A 19,981-nucleotide genomic window follows, 5' to 3' on the forward strand; every position below is an offset into this window, starting at 1 on the left:
GGTGGTCGTTAGTATTTTGACTTAACTTACCAGCCCATTCCATCCTTCCTGAGCGATCAATGACTGATAAATCCATTAATGGTTGATTAGAGGTTAAATGTATGCACCATATATGTACATCGTGTGGTCCTGGGTTTTAAACATACACCATTGTAAATGCAAACTTGCTTTAGCTAGACAGGTGCCTGGCTGTCAGAGACAGCTTTGTGTATCTTTTCTGGCTCGTATAAAATTTAATGAGCAATCAGCAGTGCCGTTGCCTCTATTGGACCCAGTAAGTACATGACTGACAAGCGCCCCCGGCATGGCAGAGCTGCTGGATCTAAGCAGACCCAAAGCAGCTGTACTAGATGCAGATGGCATGACAGCGGGCTGGTTTTCCCCTTTAACTGGGGTTCCCATGGATGCCCTAATTATAGTGGAAACCATCTAAATAGAAATGTCTTTTATGATGTCATAGGGGAACATGTTAGGAAAGCATATATAAAAACTTACTGATAAAAAACCCCACACCACACCAATCTTGTAATGTAAGACTATACAAAGTATACATCAAAATGACCAAAACAATTAACCCATTCTCATAGTTTATTAACATTTGCAATTTACACTAACATAAAGAACTAAACAGAAAACATTTTTTTTTTTACTTTTCAGACATACTACCTCTAATAAAACATAAAAAGCTACCTTTTTTTAAAAAAAAGAAAAGGTACTAAAAACAGACCTATGCATCATACAAAAATATACAAAATGTATTTTTGTAACCCAAGAAAAGAAAATTATGGCATTTAAATCACCCAGTGTGCTAAATCTCTAAAAAGTGTCAGGTTACAAAGGACCAAAACATTAAAGAGGTTGTCCCGCGATAGCAAGTGGGGTTATGCACTTCTGTATGGCCATATTAATGCACTTTGTAATATACATCGTGCATTAAATATGAGCCATACAGAAGTTATTCACTTACCTGCTCCGTTGCTGGCGTCCCCGTTGCCATGGTGTCGTCTAACTTCAGCGTCTAATCGCCCGATTAGATGCGCTTGCGCAGATGGGTCTTTTCTCTTCGGCTTGGCATCAGCGGCGTTTTGGCTCCGCCCCTTGTACGCGTCATCACGTAGCTCCGCCCCCGTCACATGGGCCGATTCCAGCCTTCTGATTGGCTGGAATCGGCACATGTGATGGGGGCGGAGCTACGCGATCACGCGTTCAAGGGGGCGGAGCCAGAACGCCGATGATGCCAGAGGGAGCCGAAGATAAAAGAACCATCTGCGCAAGCGTGTCTAATCCGGCAATTAGACGCTGAAGTTAGACGGCACCATGGCAACGGGGACGCCAGCAACGGAGCAGGTAAGTGAATAACTTCTGTATGGCTCATATTTAATGCACGATGTATATTACAAAGTGCATTAATATGGCCATACAGAAGTGTATAACCCCACTTGCTATCGCGGGACAACCCCTTTAAGAGGTTAATCCAGATCCAATGGGCCCTATGTTTTTCAAAGGGTGCCTGTACACGCAAGACTTCTCTGTAGCAATATACAAATGGAGCTCCACTGATCACCGGCCAGCACCTGCACCCGGTAATTCAAACAATGGGATGAGTTCATATGCCCGCCAGCAATCAGCAGAGCTTCACCTGTGCTTTACCGCGGAGAAACCCTGCGTGTACGGGAACCCAAAGAGTAGCTTTTAATCATGTGGAATGGGACAAATCTTTGATTTAAGTTAATGAAGTCTCATTCCTCAGTCTTCTTATTGCCCTACACATCGGAAATAAAAAACATGGTCCGTAATACTGATCATTATCAGATGACAGTTTTGTTTGCTCATAGAAGGAGAGAGAAAAGGGGCGACTATTTGACCTCATTCACACTTTAATATGCGAATGCTCAATCAGCTTTAGTTGCGGCATACAAGGGGTAAGGCGATGACTGACAACCATTCCCATCAGAATGGTGGCTGTGTTTTACAGTCCTGCTCCTGATTGTGCCGGCGCGGTGGCGGTGTGTGCCCAATCTGAGCATCATAATTGTTTGGCACAGGTCCTTTGAGAAGTCCTGCCTGCACCGTCCTGTTATGCTATGGCTCCTGTTGAGGGTAAGTTATACATCAGAAGGCATCCCAAGAGTCTGATCACACATCGCGGAATAAATCCACACCAAAATCCACCTGATTTCCATAGTAAGATTAATTATAATGTATGAATAACTGCTGTGAAGATCTGTAGCATTTCCACAACAAATAGAGCATGCTGCGGATGTGAAAGTTTGCAGCTTGACTATCTTCACTGCTGATTTTTTTCCACTATAAGTGGATGGGATTTCTTAAATCCCCATTCTCTACACTGTATTATACGTTGGCGCAGAATTTCAGCTTGCATTCTACAGCGGAAATTAGGCAGGAACTACATTGTGTTTGAGTAGATATATAGATTTATATTAGCTACATATTCTGGTCCACAAAACATAGACCAAAGTTAATATACGCTCATTTGAAAGCGGTCGGAGGCAGCAGATCCTACAATGAGGTTCCACGATTGTAATATTTACAATAATCTGAACATTAAAATGGCTTCTCTCCTGTGTGAGTTCTCTGATGTTGAGCAAGAGCTGATTTCGCACTAAAACATTTTCCACATTCAGGACATGAAAATGGCTTCTCCCCTGTGTGAGTTTTCTGATGATTAACAACAGCTGACTTCCGGCTAAAACATCTCCCACATTGAGGACATGAAAATGGCTTCTCTCCTGTGTGAATTCTCTGATGTTTAATAAAATCTGATTTCTCACTAAAACATTTTCCACATTCAGGACATGAAAATGGCTTCTCACCTGTGTGAATTTTTAAATGACTTGTAAGAGTGCCTTTATGATTAAAACATTTCCCACATTCAGGACATGAAAATGGCTTCTCTCCTGTGTGAATTTTTAAATGAGACTTAAGAGTTCCTTTCGTTTGAAAACATTTCCCACATTCAGGACATGAAAATGGCTTCTCTCCTGTGTGAATTTTTAAATGATCCTCAAGATTTCCTTTCAGATAAAAACATTTCCCACATTCTGCACATGAAAATGCCTTCTCTCCTGTGTGAAATCTCTGATGTTTAATAAAATCTGATTTCCTACTAAAACATTTCCCACATTCTGCACATGAAAATGGTTTCTCATCTGTGTGATTTTTTAAATGACTTGCAAGAGTGCTTTTATTATTAAAACATTTCCCACATTCAGGACATGAAAATGGCTTCTCTCCTGTGTGAATTATTAAATGAGCCTCAAGATTTCCTTTCTGATGAAAACATTTCCCACATTCTGAACATGAAAATGGCTTCTCCCCTGTGTGAGTTTTTAAATGATATGCAAGACTGCTTCTATGATTAAAACATTTCCCACATTCTGAACATGAAATTTGCTTTTCATCTTTGTCAGTTCTCCGATGCGTAGAAAGATTTGATTTCTTTTTAAAATCTGAGCGACATGGACGTTTTTTCCCCCGTCTACGGCCAGTTATTTGTTTGCCAATCAGTGAAGAAGGTTTCCTGTCACTAGTGCCATCAGTAAGGGGTATTGAATTAGGTTGTGTGGTATTATCTTCTACTTCATTTAGAGATACGAGGTGTCCATGGTGGCCTCTACTCCAGTCTTCACCTGGAGTAAAAGAAATAATGATTTTCCCCCTATTTTTCTTTTTTTCAATTAACCAAATCAAGCTTTATTGAAACAATAGCAAGGAAACCTACTAAAATGGAAAATACAAGAAAAACTGGATAACATATGATAAGTAAATCACTAGTAAACATATGAAAGACAGAAGACAAACAAAAACATCATAGTATTTGTAAATGCTTTGTAAAGATTACAGAATAGAATTTCTAGTAGAGATAGCTAAAATTTAAAGGAGGTTTCCAGTGAAATACTATTGCTGACCTATCATCAGAAAAGGTCATCAATAGTTGATTGGCTGAGGTCCATCACTCAGGACTCTGGACGATATGCTGAGCGGGCGCATGCTGTCAGCTCTGCAAATACACAGAGGTTGGAGCGGAAGCCTCCACACCGACCTCCATATAGTAGTATTGATTTCAATGGCAGCCATGCCTGCAGTTACAAGCACCATCCACTACACAGAGGTCGGCACGGAGGCTTCTGCTCCGACCTCTGTGTATTTGCAGCACAAGGTCATTAATATTATTTCACTGGAAAACCCCTTTAAATTTTAAAACATCATTTATTATTTTCGCATTGCAAGAATTATTATGCCAATCAAATGTAAGAAAAATGTAAAGCAGGGTATATATTCATTAACATCCAAAATATACCTAGAAGGAGTTGTCAGAATGTCCCAGTGGCCATTCTGGGGTATGTGTATTTCAGTTTATTATTTTAATGCACCTAGGCCTATTGAATAGGAGTTGTCCGGGAAATGGATAACCCCTTTAATCACTTTTTCTATATTCTGTTCATTTGAGGGGGTGGGTTAACAAAAAAAATATCAATTGTGTTTCCTTTTTAACCCCTTAAGGACCAGGTTGTTTTGTACCTTAAGGACCAGACAGTTTTTAGGGATTTTACCCATGTGGCGGTTTTACTGCTCCATTTTCTTTCCTTTAGCTACCAAAATAATTTTTGCTGCGTTTTATTTTCCGTGACATATAGGACTATTTTTTTAATATCTTTTTCACTGACTTTTTTTCCGTTTTTTAGTTTTATTGGGGGTAAAATGCTAAAACATTTTTAATATTTACAATAAAATAAAGTATGGTAATGGGTTCCTCTATTTATTTCGGACATTTTGATATATAGTATGTATGGTTTTGGTTTACAGGGCGCATACGGCGACGGTTTTTGTTGGCGTCTGCTTTGTGATATTCTCTTTCTTTTGTATGTATTGTTGTTTTATTCTGTTGTTTTGTCTTACTGATGTATGTAATTGTGTTTTTTACTATCTGTGTCCCCCATGACGCTATATAAAACCTCTGGGGGGACATTCACTTTTTTTTTTTTTTTAACTTTATTTGACACTTTCCACTATAGCTGGGGCGTCCATAGAAGCCCTAATTATAGGGGAAAGCAACCCCTGTGGTGACATTAGTCACCTGCAGAGCTGCTAGGGTCTAAGTCTGACCCTCCAGCTCTGCAGTAGCAGGGAATCCCGGGAGGTCACATGACCCCCCCGAGGCTCCCGTACTGAAAGTACATGTTACTTTCACTTTCTCCTTACAGTGATCATTGAGCACTGTGTATCGGGGAAGCAGAAGGCAGGAGGGGTTAAAAACCCCTCCTGCCTTCTGCACCGGGTTATCAGCTGTCACTAACAGCTGATAACTCGTACCTGCTTCTGACTGATTGCAGAGGCAGGAGGCTTAGAGCACCGCCGTATTTTTACTATCGGTGGTCCTCCAAGCCCAGGACCAGCCGCCGTATATATACAGTGGCTGGTCCTTAATGGGTTAAGATGTTCTTGATACCAAACTGTGTAGCACAGAGTGTTATGCTGTTTCAATAACTCCCATGTAATGGAAATAGCATAGTGGCTGCACTACGCAGCTTCAATTATGCCCATTAACTTCAATGGCAGTTATAGTAACACCAAACTAGGTGGATGAGTAGCCAGACGTGGGTTTCTCATCTAACCGGGTAATGTGACAGCCCCTTTAGCCCTGTGATCATATCTATCAGACATTTCTGGCATATCCTGGGAGTATAATATTACATATTAAATGGGGCTTTCCGGCATTAAACTATTGATGACACATCCTCAGGATCGGTCATTAATAATTGATTAGTGGGGGATCAGCTGTATAGTGGTTGTGCCTGGTATAGCTGCTCCATTCCATTCACTTCAATGGGATGGAGCTGCTCTCAGGCCATGTGATGAAAGAATGTGATGTCAATGGTCTCTTCAGTCAGGTGATCAGAAAAGATCCCAAGTAGGCAGACCCCCAGCAATCAACTATCTTGAGAATAGATCATCTATAGATTAGAGGGAATAGAAGAATCATGAGTAAAGAAATATAAATTAAAGGACTTCATATCTACCACAATCACACTCCGCTCACCAACTACTTCTCTTCCTGTTTCAAAGTCTGCAGTCTGGGTTCTAATAAAACTGCCTTCCCAATAAATTCACAGCCTGCAAACAGTGCAAGTGTCGCCTAAAGACATGGTGTGTACCCCATGGGGTCCATATAACACAGGTTGAGGCAATAAATGGGTAATAGTAATGATCAGGTGGAAGATGATATTCTGAGCTTCCCATTAATAGAATACATTCAAACAAGATTTATGAAAGGCTCTTACCGTTAACCGACACCGATATGGGTTTATCGAGTCCACTCATTGTTACGTTAGAACTTTCCTGCAAGAATCCCACAAAAAAAAGAGCTGAGAAAAAAAAAAAAGACCCCTAATTTATCTTATGTCCATCAGTACTTTGCACTATCTGCGCTCCCCAGCCTTAACTGAATGAAACTGTGGACCACCATCAAATTAAAACACTTCACCATGGACTCCTCTCCTGGGCACCAAAGGAGTGGGATGTGTCTTACAGAGATCCTTCACTGACTCCTGACTTCAGCGACATCGGTACCCCTTTGGTGCCCCGAAGCAGTTATAGGTGATTGATACCCCCATATTTGTCTTGGGGAAGCCCCAACTCACCGCCCTTGGAGGATCCGTGGAGGCACGGAAAACAGCAGCGCCGTGAGGCCCAGGATACATCACTTCCCAAGACTTCTTCAGCAGCAGGGGATCCCGGTAAGCTCCCATCCAACTGTGGCGTCCTGATACGGAACCCTGCGACACAGCCACTGGCCCGCAGCGGCCTAGCGAAGTGCAAAGCCGTGGCGTAATTTCCAGTCAACACACATGTGGCGTAGCCCCCCCAGCACCCCAAAGACGTTGAAGAGAACTGCGGTGCCACTCTACAATTGGGAGGACCCCGCTTACCATTCTGGGCAAATCCGCCATCTCCACACCGCTCCCCGGGCATGGGCTGGATGGTTCCGGAGCCTTGGTCTGAAGTTTCGGCCACCATGAATGTTGCAGGGACACGGCCACTCCACTACCTCTGGCAAAGACCTTCGGTGACCTCCACTTGCCCGCTGCTCCCGCCCTGGACCCCTGCGACAAGGTCATTGATCCACTGTGGCCTAGCTGTGCATAAAGCTGTGGCCTAGATTTCAGGCTGATCTGCGTGTCACCTGGCCCCCTGGCACTTATTACCTGCTGCTGGGGGAAACCCTTCCTGATACATTGGAGGATTCTGCCACCGTCGCCTCACCACTACCTGGGTGCGGCCAAGTTGGCTCCGGAGGCTTGGGGCCCCAACTGCTGCGGACACTGGGGGGGTCCAACCACTCCACGCCCTGGAGCGTTTCTGGTGGCAAAGATTCTCTGGCAAACTACATCTGCGCCGCTCCCGACACAAACACCTACAGTGCAACTACCTGCCCACTGAGGCCTAGTGACAGTCGGAGCCGCGGCCTGGATTTATGACCACCTTGCTCATCGCAGGAGCATCGTGGCTGCACTGGATGGAATTGAAGGTAAGAGGCGGCGCAGGGGGTTCACATGGTCCACCAACACCAAGCACCCTGCAGCCAACTGCTGAGACCCACGGGAGTCGAGAGCCATAACACACAGCCTGGGTCACGTCTGTCCCCATTGCTGCCCTAACAAGTGTTATTGCTCAGGACTGTTGACAAACTGGAGAAGAGAGGCTGTACCAATGAGAGCACAATATAGCAAGACAGTTTAAACCCCCATAGACCAAGACCATTGTAAACCGCGGGAGAAAATGCTGGCCATGATTCAATCTCTTAGGGTGCCACTAACTTGGATGGCTACTGCATAATTATCAGATGAGAAGCCACATCCATATCATCGACCTGCTGATAAATCTTCATTGATCTTACAGATGGAGCGAAATTTTTGACCTTTGTTTATGCAAGCTGTGAAACCCCTAGACCTGGAGAGGTCCAAGTATGGACAGATACTTAAATGAACGCAACGCGGGTACCTCGACATGAGTATAACGCCAGCTGGATTCGGTGAAAAATAACAGCAGCTGGAAAACAAAAAAGTAAACCATCTAAAACTGCTAAAGAAAAAGAACACAAAGGACTTCAACTGTCTATGTCCCTACCAAAGCCTGCCTCACCCCGTGCCACGGCTATAACAGATTGTTACTCTTTGGAACTTGACACCTCCTCTTCTCCATCCTCCTCCAAATGTATGTGTCTTCTATCTCCCTCTGGACTGTTGAAGAGGAGGGACCTGTTATATCTCTGCGCTCCACGGATCTGGGTTGCTGACCCACATTCATGCAGACAAATAGCTTTACTATCAGAGATACTGATAGGCTTCAATCTATTCTCCCCTCTATACTCGACCCATCGCAGAAGGGCTTCACACGTGGAAGAAATGCTTTAAAAAATATCAGAGCTGCAATAGCAGCAACGGTTGCCACACAAAGTCCCAATAGTCCAGTATTGATGCTGTTGAGTCTAAATGCAGAGAAAGCTTTTGATAACAATATGATACTGGGTGGCGTAGTTTTGGACAGACATATGTAAATTATAAAACATGATACGCGTACATACAAATGCCACCAGTAGCCTCACAGTTAATGGCCTTAACACCCCAACCATTGACTTATTTAGAGGGGCCCGTCAAGGCTGCCCCCTCTCCCCATTACTTTTTAATTCATCCATAGACCCATTGCTCAGGTACTTAATAAATACCCCACTCTTTAACCCCTTAATGACGCGGGCATTTTTCTTTTTCCATTTTCGTTTTTTCCTCCCCCCTTTAAAAAAATCATAACTCCTTTATTTATCCATCCACGTCGCTGTATGAGGGCTTGTTTTTTGCGGGACGAGTTGTATTTTTCAATGGTGCTATTTAAAGTACCATATAATGTACTGAAAAACTTTTAAAAAATTCTAAGTGGAGTAAAATGAAAAAAAAACGACATTTTGCCATCTTTTAGTGCGTCTTGCTTCTACGGCGCACAAATGGCAACAAAAACGACATGATAACTTTATTCTATGGGTCGGTACGATTACTACGATGCCAAACTTGTATAGGTTTTTTTTTACTATACTCCTCTTTTTTTTTTTTTAAAGACATAAAATTTTTTTCAATTATTTTCTGCGGTCATTTTGTGCGCGCAATAACTTTTTTATTTTTCCGTCGACGTACTTGAGCAAGGTTTCATTTTTTGCGGGATGTCCTGTAGTTTCTAATAGTACCGTTTTGGAATACATATACGACTTTTTGATCGCTTTTTTTTGCGTTTTTTCTGGGAGACAGGGTAACTAAAAAAAATGCATTTCTGGCGTTCTTCATTTCTTTTTTCGAACGACGTTCACCGTGCGGGAAAAATTATGTGGTACTTTGATAGTTCGGACTTTTACGGACGCGGTGATACCAAATACATATTTTTAATTTATTATTTAGATTTTTTAATAATAGATATGGCAAAAGGGGGGTGATTTAAACTTTTACAACTTTTTTTTTTTTTCAATTAAAAAAAAACTTTATTGATTTTTTTTTTTACTTTACTTTGAAGTCCCCCTGGGGGACTTTAAGATGCGATGCTTTGATCGCTCCTGCAGTATGACGTAATGCTATAGCATTACGTCATACTGCTTTTTGACAGGCAGCCTATGAAGCCACCCCACGGGGACAGCTTGATAGGCAGTCTGCTAAGGCAGCCCCGGGGCCTTTCATTAGGCCCCCGGCTGCCATGACACATGCACGGCTCTCCCGATCTCACCGCGGGGGGGCCGTGCGGGACCCCCGAACATCGTTCGGGGGATTTAAATGCCGCTGTCAGAATTGACAGCGGCATTTAAATGGTTAATAGCCGCGATCGGCCGCGCGGCCGCTCGCGGCTATTGCCCGCGGATGTCAGCTGTTATAAACAGCTGATGCCCGCACTGTATGAAGAGAGGTTGCATCGCAACCTCTCTTCATACATACCCCGACGCTCCATGACGTACCAGGTACGTCATTGGTCGTTAAGGGGTTAATGGAGCCTGCTAGGCTGATTTGGAAATGAAGGCGGAAGCATTTGCAAACAGCATATTTTTGATAGTCAGCAACCCAAAAGAGACACTGACGCCCTTATTACAAGGAATCGAGAAAATTTGAGAGAGCTCTCTGGCTATACCTTAAATTGAGACAAAACGGAAGCGCTACTATTAAAAGGACTGGCTAAACTTTTGTGGATGGCCCAATACAGCTTCCATTGGGAAAAGCATTCCATACAATATCTTGGAATACAGGTCACAAGATGCCCTTCTAAATTATATAAAACAAACATTGAACCCTATATTACAAAAATTGAAAATGACTCTAAATTTATGAAGAACTTCACTGTGTCCTTTTTGGGAAGAGCTAATCTTTTAAAAATGACAGAATTTCCCCGTCTGCTATACATCCTACATTCTCTGCCCAGATTTTTAAAACTAAAAGACATAAAAAAGATCAATTATTTATACAGAAACTTTGTTTGGGGTGCGAAAAGACCGTGCAGAGCTCTTAAAACATTACAAAAACATAAAGTCAATGGTGGAATCAATCTCCCTCATATAAGGGACTACAATCTAGCAGTACAGGCTTCCATTATTCATGATTGGATATATTCCCAGTCGAATTTTACAAACAAGCTGCTTGAGCAGAAAATGTCTGGCCCAATACAGTTACAAAATATCCTTCACCTCCCTACGCAGAAGTACCAGAGACTGAAGCGTAACCCCCAAATACTTGCGTCTTGGAAGACGTGGGACAAACTACATTGCGACAGTCATGCATCCCCACATATATCCCCACAACTATCTTTTATTAACAACCCCAACTTTCAGCACAATAACCCACACAACATATTCTAAGATTGGTGGGCTCGAGGGATTGACTCGATGGACAAACTGCTAAAAAACACCTTCTGTCACATGAGGAAATGAAACAGAAGCTCCCTGAGCTGTCAGTTCTGCTATTTTCATATTTACAGGCTAGGTCAAATATCCAGGAACTCTTGCTGCAACCTCAGATCAAGACTTTCTGGTCTCTAATTTGTGAGTATACCACTGTACATTTGATGAACTTCTGTCCACAAGAGCCTCTGTGCACAATGTTGGAATATCTGGACCCAAATAGATACCATTGCTCAAAAGGAGCCCGCAAGCTATAGCACTTCGTGGTGGCAGCGGGACTGAAGGCTATCTTGCAGATGTGGATACAGCCGACAGCCCCTCCCTTTAAACTGTTCCTGGACAAACTAACATAATTGTTTCAAGTGGACTGGGCTGAAACATCACTTGGGGGAGCTTTGTCCAGCCGCTGCCGCGAAAAATAAGAGAAAGACTAAGGAATTGTTTCTATTACACTTCTTAGTTCCAGGAACAAATAGCATCGAGGAATCCCCCCCTTTAAGGTGTTTTACTTGCCGTGCCGTTCCCGTGTGGGGTAGGGGTCTCTACACGTTCTGATATGTAGCCGGGGGTCTGTTCCATACGTATAAATGTGTTGATAATAATTTAGGAAAACAGACACATATTATTTGATTTTGTTTTTTTTGTAGCTACTCCTCTTTTTGTTTTTGTTTCTCCTTTGTATTATTCCTACTGTGAGGGATTAGCGTTTAGGATCGGTAGCAACCTGGGCATAAGCAGTCAGAGACAGTGACACTTGCGATAAAGTCTTTAGTCCAGGCTTTGCCTGGGTTTATTTCCAAGCAAACAAAAGCAAAATACAGCCTTAACATCAGGCCAACATAACATAAATCCTGCTCGTCTGAGCACTTACTATACATGTAGCGTCCCTGTCTACACACTGGTAACAATATAGCTCCTGCACACTGCCAGCCAGGACTCTCAGACCTGCAAAGGTCTCAGCTCTCCCCTCTGGCCCTGTAGGCCCAGGCTTTATATGGCCTGGTACCAGCCCCACCTGGTACGTGGGAGTGACCATCCCACCCTTCACTTTGGTCACTCCAGAAAAGCCGGCCCGGATTATGTGGCTTGGAGCCACTTACACACTACAACGTGTTAGTGGCTTAATGCTACTAACACTATACTGCCGGCTTCCTCCACCGAGCCCAGGCTGCTCGGTGGCACGTATCCGCCCAAGCGCTCCCCAACGCCTCATAGGAGAGCATCCTAGGTGACACATACCTGCCCTCCAGCACCTTGCCGGTCACCGTCTCACACTACATATTATCTTGCTCCTACTTTTTTATTGTTTCTTTTTTGCTTCTTCTTTTATTAGTCTCTAGATGACAGTTTATAAAATGAGAAATTATATATTGGGACTGTGTCCACCTAAACCTCTGCTGATTGGCAGTTAAAGATTGCTTCATGCTAGATCAACATATGTACTGGTCCAGCTATTGGACCTTAGAGTTGTTAAAGATGTCTGATTAATTGTTATGATGCTGGATATGTGTCTCAATTGATTAATAAAAACATTAAAAAAAAAAAGAACTATTTCAGCACAATGGAAACTTGAGCGATACTCCCAGTGGTACTGGAATGTGGAACTGTCTTATGTCCATCTGTGCACTATCGGTGCTCCCCAGCCTCAACTGAATGAAACTGTGGACCACAATAAAATTAAAACACTTCACCAAAATGGAAACTTGAATGGTACTTTCCCCCAAACGGTCCTGGGATGTGGACCTACCAGTTAAAAAAAATACATTCTCATCCAGGAGAAGGAAGAATATCTACTCAAGGAAATTGAAACTAACCTACACTGACGTGCCAAAAGCATTGAGACAGGAACCAATATCCTGTAAGATGCCCTATAGCCTTTTAAAGTGTAGTAACTACATTGGCAGCAATTTCACAAGTGGACAGTCAACGTGCAAAGGAATATTGAATGCCGACTGGATAGCTACCCATAGCTCTAGGACATTTGTAGGTGCGGGGTCTCTGTTGTAAATGGATCTTCCCACCACATTCCATAAATGCTTGACTTGGCTCATGTCAGGTGAATGTGCAGGCCACACTATTCGTAGGAACTCTCCAGAATGCTCTGCGAACCAATTTTGGACAACTTGTGTCCAAAGACACAGTGCATTATCTGGCTGGAATGTCACATCATTGTGGGGGGCCCATGTAGACCATGATGGGCTGCAAATGGTCAATAAGCAGTGAAACATAGCAGACACTCGTGAATAATATGTTTAGGCAGATCAGTGGACCCAATCCCTACAATGAAAACAGCCCCACAGCAGCATAGAACAACCACTAGCCTGCACAGTGCCTTGCTGACAACTGGAGTTCAAGGGGTCTATACAACACATGAGCCTGAAACAATTGGTACCATGACTCATTGGCCAATGCCACATGTTGCCAGTCCTTTAGGGTCCAACTAGCAACCTCAAGAAACCAGATGAGGTACTGTCTCAAGCGTTGTCTTCTGCTACCATGTCCAATGGAAGCTAAAGAATGCTGCATTGACCTATAAGATATGTGGGTTCATGGAGTGCTGCAGGGATTGGCTGGGCCGCAGCACTCGAGAACCAATCAGAGCCAGCACTTCCTGGAGGCGGGGCTTTTGAACCCCTGACCAGTACGCGCTTATGAAAACTACAAGCAAGTGTGTCAGGAACTTGCGAGGAGAAGTGCAGTGGAGTGGACAGCGGCTGTTATGCAATGCATTCGTTCTTTTTTAATGCAGCCCAAGCGTATTTTCAGGGTGGTGCTTCAAAAAAATTGTGTTATGGCTACCAGAAAACACAGTGATATCGCACAGAACATTGCTGCGATATCCTCTCAGTGATATCGCTGTCACCCGTGTGATAGAGGCCTTAAAACACTAGAAACCACTTGCAGCCGCTATCACTGACAGCCCACAATAACCACATGACAGAGAGCACACAGTATACTACACTGCTGCCGGAGAAGATTAGTAGAAAGCTCCATTACATCTGTCTGTAGAGGATTTACAGCACAAATCTCAGCTTCATCTACCTGATGATAAAGTGGGACATGTTCCTCTTCCTCTGGACAATCCTGGGAATATAGAGGACTGTGACATCTCTCTGGAGGATTTCTCTGACTGGATCCATCTATAGGAAATAACCAGAAACACTAAATACATTATATATCTGATGATCAGATGATGGCGGGACTAGCCTACCCTTAAAACGGTCCTCTATAATCAATGAAGGTCTCTTCTTACCCGGTGATGTGAGGTGCTGCTGATCCTCCATCATGATCTCCTTGTACAGATCCTTGTGTCCTTCTAAATAGTCCCACTCCTCCATGGAGAAATAGACAGTGACGTCCTGACACCTTATAGGAACCTGACACACACAATATACTGTCATCCTCCAGACTCCTTCCTTGGCGGTATTATATAATGTCCCCCATTCCCAGCAGCACTCACCTCTCCGGTCAGCAGCTCAGTGATCCTGTGGGTAAGTTCTAGGATCTTCTGCTCATGTATCAGTGAATGAGGTGAAGGCTCGGTGACGGGGCTTTGGGTCCGGCTGCCTCCTCCTGACACACAGGGGGTCACACACTCACCAGACGACTTCTTCACTACTGTGTAATCCTGTGGATGGTGAGACACTGATCACTACATGGAGGCTAAGAATCCTTCACCTTTCCCGTCATTCCCCTGTTTATTACTAGAGAGAAGAGTGACATCATGTGAAGCTCTAACCTCCCCAGTTATCCAGTAGATGATCTCCAGGGTGAGGTCTAATATCCGGGCAGCCATGTGGTCTCTGTCCTTCTCCATCCTTGGTGGGTTATTGATGGAAAGTACCATCGTCTTCGTCTGTGAGAGTCCTGAGCCTAAGGAACCTGAGGGAGACAAGAACATCTTCCATGAAGGTTCTTACTACTAGGGGATTATAGAGGATTAGTGACAGCATAACAATGGAGGTGATTTAGATATGAAGGAGTCTTATAGAATATTCTGATCAGTAATCTGGTATATATTAGTCAGCCGCCCCTGTTATAAAGTTAGTATAGGGCCACACAATATATACATCATCAAAGATCCTAAAGTCACTAGGATATAACATGTACAGATTTCTCCCACACGTGTGACCGATCCAGTCCAAAAATTCATTGTAACTCTTTAACTGCTGGGGCACAATTCAAGAGTTCCTTCATACAGCAGCCAGACAATCCAGATGAAGCTCAACTCTTATTTGTAATCCCAAATTACAGCAATGTCACAGGAGACGCCACAACACAGAACAATGACCAAGTGTCTGGCCACTTTCGACATGGTAGAAGATCCCGTTCACCGCTTATGATATCAGGGATATGGCCTCAACGCATCTCCCCAATCACATGTCCATCAGCTTTCCTCATGGGTCCAGGATCTGGCCTCAGCATCAGATCCTGGCACCTTCCAAATGGCTCATCCCCTTCAGCTTAATTCAGCTACTACCCCAGCCACATGAGCTCCGTCTTTTCACAACCCCATTTATGCTGAACAGGGATGGTATGTGTAATTAATTGCCCTAAACATATGATGACGACAGATCCACCAGGTCCTGTGACCCCCTTCCCCACATACTATAAATTATTTTGGCTTTGTGCAGTCTGCCCAGGCTATTCATTAAAGGGGTTGTCCCGCAACAGCAAGTGGGGTTATACACTTCTGTATGGCCATATTAATGCACTTTGTAATATACATCGTGCATTAAATATTGGCCATACAGAAGTTATTCACTTACCCCCTCCGGTGTTGGCGTCCCCGTCTCCATGGCTCCGACCAAAGCCTTCTTCTGCCTCGATTAGACGCGCTTGCACAGTCTGCCCTCTTCTGTCCTGCTCCGGCATGCTTGCGCCGCACAGGTCTTCTGCGCATGTGCAGAAGACCTGTACATAAGTGTTTAACCCCACTTGCTGTTGCAGGACAACCCCTTTAAACAAGTCTACATGACGCCTCATGTGGCGCAGAGTGTTAAGGCAGCAGAAATGCAGTCCTAAGTTCCCGCTCACGACCTGAAGGTGGAGGGGGCATGTGTGTGTGTGGGGACATGTTTTGTTTTACTTTCACTTTCATTTACTTTCAATGGCAGAGGATTGAGATCCTCAGAGATCACGATCTGCTCCTACTGCTGTGACAGCTGTAGCAGAAGATTCTTTCATCTCCCCAGCATGTCCCCTCATCACTGGGCACTGTGACAGCAGTATCACAGTGTCCAGTGATGAGGGGACATGCCAGGGAGATGAAAGAATCTCCTGCTATAGCTGTCAGACCAGTAGCAGGAGATCGCACTGCTCTCCCTGCTCTCTCATTGCTTTGAACGGGGCCGGGCAGCTGCTGGCTCTAATCAAAGCAGTGAAGGGACTCGCGGAGGGGAGAGCTGTATCGGTCTGTCACTCACAGCCCGATATCGCTCTCAGCATGTCAGCGGTGAGTCTCCATTATGACGTCAATTTTCCAGTCATGTGACCGGCATCATCGGGAGTGCGCACGCTGAGGGAAGAGGGAGCAGTGCATCATGGGAACTACCCCAGCAGCGCCATCTTTGAAAAATCCTTCAGGCCAGCTTTATAAGGGGAAGAAAGGGAATAAAAAGGTTAGCAGGACAACCCCTATAATAAAACTCAGCATAAGCAGTGATGTCAATCCATAGCAGGACTATCTCCCAGGTCACACCCGGCCTGCAGGCTAGCTGGTTGGGCTTGAATTAACTACTTCTAGGGTCGCTATTAAGTATATATATTTATATAAAGATTTCCAACTTTTAATTGGCAGTGTTTAACTTATTACTTAACTAAGGCCTACATGAAGGATTTTTTGCTTTTTTCCAATTTCGTTTTTTCCTCCCCCCTTTTAAAAAATCGTAACTCCTTTATTTATCCATCGATGTCGCTGTATGAGGGCTTGTTTTTGCGGGACGAGTTGTATTTTTAAAAGGTGCTCTTTATTGTAACATATAATGTACTGAAAAACATTTTAAAAATTCTAAGTGGAGAGGAATTGAAAAAAAAGACATTCCTCCATCTTTTGGTGCGCCCTGTTTCTACGGCGCACAAACTGCAACAAAAATGACATGATAACTTTATTCTATGGGTCGGTACGGTTACTGCGATACCAAACTTATACAGTTTTTTTGCTGAAAAGATATTTTCTGCGCACAATAACTTTTTTATTTTTATGGCAAAAGGGTTTTTTTCTTAAAGGGGTTGTCCCGCGCCGAAACGGGGTTTTTTTTTTTTTTCAATAGCCCCCCCCGTTCAGCGCGAGACAAACCTGATGCAGGGGTTTAAAAAAAACAACGGATAGTACTTACCCGAATCCCCGCGCTCCGGTGACTTCTTACTTACCTTGCGAAGATGGCCGCCGGGATCTTCACCCTCGGTGGACCGCAGGTCTTCTGTGCGGTCCATTGCCGATTCCAGCCTCCTGATTGGCTGGAATCGGCACACGTTACGGGGCGGAGCTACGAGGAGCAGCTCTCTGGCACGAGCGGCCCCATTCAGAAGGGAGAAGACCGGACTGCGCAAGAGCGTCTAATCGGCCGATTAGACGCTGAAAATTAGACGGCACCATGGAGACGAGGACGCTAGCAACGGAACAGGTAAGTGAATAACTTCTGTATGGCTCATAATTAATGCACAATGTATATTACAAAGTGCATTAATATGGCCATACAGAAGTGTATAACCCCACTTTGTTTCGCAGGACAACCCCTTTAACTTTTACTCCTTTTTTTTGTTTACATAATTAGTAAAACCTTATTGTTTTTTTTTTTTTTTTTTTACACTTTCTTTCAGTCCCCAGGGGGGACCACAACCAGCGATGCTTTGATCGCTCCTGCAGTATGACGTAATGCTATAGTGTTACGTCATACTGCTTTTTGACAGGCAGTCTATCAAGCCACCCCACGGGAAAGGCTTGATGGGCAGTCTCCCAAGGCAGCCCTGGGGCCCGACTGCCATGACACCCGCCCAGCTCCCCCGATCTCACCGCGATTGACAGCGGCTGATTGCAGCTATTGCCGTGGGTGTCAGCTGTAATAAATAGCTGACACCCACGCTGTATGGGTGCCACATATGCCAGCCGAGTCCCACATCCCATTTTACCACTTATTACTCCACATTTCCCAAAGCCCTGTCCCCAACTTCTGTGCTTGTAATTACAGCCGCCGGCCACTACACAGGGGTTGGAGCAGCGGCTTCCGCTCTGTCGCTGGTGTATTCTGTCACTGACAACCAGTGCTGCCTGGGAAACCCCTTTAATATAGAATTTCTGAATATATTAGTCTCGCCCTTTAATTTAAGCCACACCCCAGGCAAAGGCCCCTCCCATTAGTCCCAACCTGCTGCTGCAGTGTCGCCCTGTGAAGGACTCTCCCGGGTTGTCATCTCTGCAGCTATAATAAACCGAGAGCCTAAGGCTGGGTTCACACAGGGCGCATTTCCCGCGGTTCTGCCGCAGCAGATCCGCCCGCGGCCGCTAATCTCGGGATTAACCAGCCATGTGGACGAGGTTTCTCAGAAATCTCGTCCACACGGGACGGCTAATCCGCTGCGGTAAATTCGGTTGTAAATCCGGCCGCTGTTTACTTATGTTACGGCCGTCCTCTCCTCTATGGTTTTTGCTGCGGCCAAATCGCGAGATTTCTGACAAAAATCCGCCCCGTGTGAACCCTGCCTTAAACTCACTGAATTACACTGACAGAAAAACCGCCTGCTGGTAAATAAAGAAACAAGACGGGCGGACTACAAGTCACAGGCACCCCGACCAGCACTGACCTGCAGCGGAGCAGACTAATGACTTCCGGATCTTCGGTGATGATGGGCTAAATCTTAGTGGCTACAGGACCTTTGGTGATGTCACAGTCATGTGACCAGTTATATACATGGGATGGATGGTGTAATGTTAGTAGCTAAAGGACCTTTCAGCTCTCACTGGTCACATGATAGAGACGCTGCCTCTCCACAGCATTAAGTGCAGATCACATGACCCTGACATCACCACAGGTCCTGCAGTCACTAGAGCAGACAGGTTAGTTTACCTCCAGCACACAGTGAGATGAGTAAGTAGACTCCTCCCCTCGGCTCTCCTTGTTGTCAGTCTCCTCATTACCTTAGAGTAGATGGCTGCAGGCTGGTGAAGCGCATCTCTATGCGGCTCTGTTCACACCGGCATTGGAGGCTCCGTTCAGAGCGTGCGGCGCAGATCCGGCATGTAATGACATACGATAAAGCCGTACATTATAGTCTATGGGGTCCGTCCAGCAGTTTGGTTCCTCCAGGGGATTCTGCTCCCATACGGTAATCGGCAGCGCAGATGTGAGCAGCCGCCGGCTCCTTTTACACGGGGAGATAAATGACATTGTTGGCTCATGCAGCCTGTTTATACCGGCAGATAAACCGCTGACTGACTAAGGCCTCGTGTCCGCGGGCACACACGGTTTACAAGTGCGGAATCCCGCAGCGGTTTCCACCCGTGCCCGCAGCCATGAGGCCTAAAAAGACATTACTCACCTGTCCGGCTGCCGTGCGGGTCTTCTCCGTTGGGGCCGGATCTTCTTCCTTCTGCATGGTGGATGCGGCGTGATTGTGTAAAAAAATCCCTTGCTTTCCCGTGGATCCGCGGCACGGACGGCTTCGATTGACTTTAATGGAGGCCGTCCGTGTAGGAAACCACAGAAAATGCAGCATGCTGCGGGTGTTTTCTCGCCATGCGATTCGCACTCCGGGAAAAAATGACATCCGCAGGTGTTTACTTACCTGGAATGCCCAATGAATGTATTTGGGCATATCCAACTGCGTATCATCTGCGCAGATTCAGCAATTCAGTTTTGCCCGTGGACATGAGGCCTTACTGGTCGCTGATCACACGCAGCGGCGAGTGAACAATTATTTTTGCGCCAGCACAAAATGAACAACGAATGACAAACAAACACATTCTCATTCATCATTCAATTGTTGGCCGGGTTTGCGCCAAACGATTAGCATTCAAATTCGCACAATCCAACGGTTTAC

At 44.8% G+C, this 19,981-nt stretch overlaps 1 protein-coding gene and 1 pseudogene across 1 annotated transcript; both read right to left on the bottom strand.

The window, feature by feature from the left end:
* Positions 1-19,981, bottom strand: part of LOC136620553 (zinc finger protein 850-like) — a 493,122-nt pseudogene that overhangs the window by 111,676 nt on the left and 361,465 nt on the right.
* LOC136620545 (gastrula zinc finger protein XlCGF57.1-like) lies at positions 1,206-18,792 on the bottom strand. The gene is made up of 7 exons (XM_066595393.1): positions 18,746-18,792; positions 14,682-14,824; positions 14,403-14,570; positions 14,196-14,319; positions 13,985-14,082; positions 6,303-6,360; positions 1,206-3,650 (listed from the first exon to the last, which is right to left on the bottom strand). Exons 2-7 carry the CDS (start codon positions 14,787-14,789, stop codon positions 2,566-2,568), a joined length of 1,641 nt encoding a protein of 546 aa, XP_066451490.1. The 5' UTR covers positions 14,790-14,824; positions 18,746-18,792; the 3' UTR covers positions 1,206-2,565.

This window comes from Eleutherodactylus coqui, chromosome 3 (assembly GCF_035609145.1).
Source record: "Eleutherodactylus coqui strain aEleCoq1 chromosome 3, aEleCoq1.hap1, whole genome shotgun sequence".
Lineage (NCBI taxonomy): Eukaryota > Metazoa > Chordata > Amphibia > Anura > Eleutherodactylidae > Eleutherodactylus > Eleutherodactylus coqui.

What these genes read in the sequence shown, in the direction of transcription:
- LOC136620545 (XM_066595393.1), bottom strand. Translation starts at nt 14,789, where the DNA reads ATGGTACTTTCCATCAATAACCCACCAAGGATGGAGAAGGACAGAGAC. An exon ending in CTGAGCTGCTGACCGGAGAG is followed by an intron (nt 14,320 to 14,402) that starts GTGAGTGCTGCT and finishes TGTGTGTGTCAG; the next exon opens with GTTCCTATAAGGTGTCAGGA. An exon ending in ATGTCCCACTTTATCATCAG is followed by an intron (nt 6,361 to 13,984) that starts GTAGATGAAGCT and finishes GGATTCTTGCAG; the next exon opens with GAAAGTTCTAACGTAACAAT.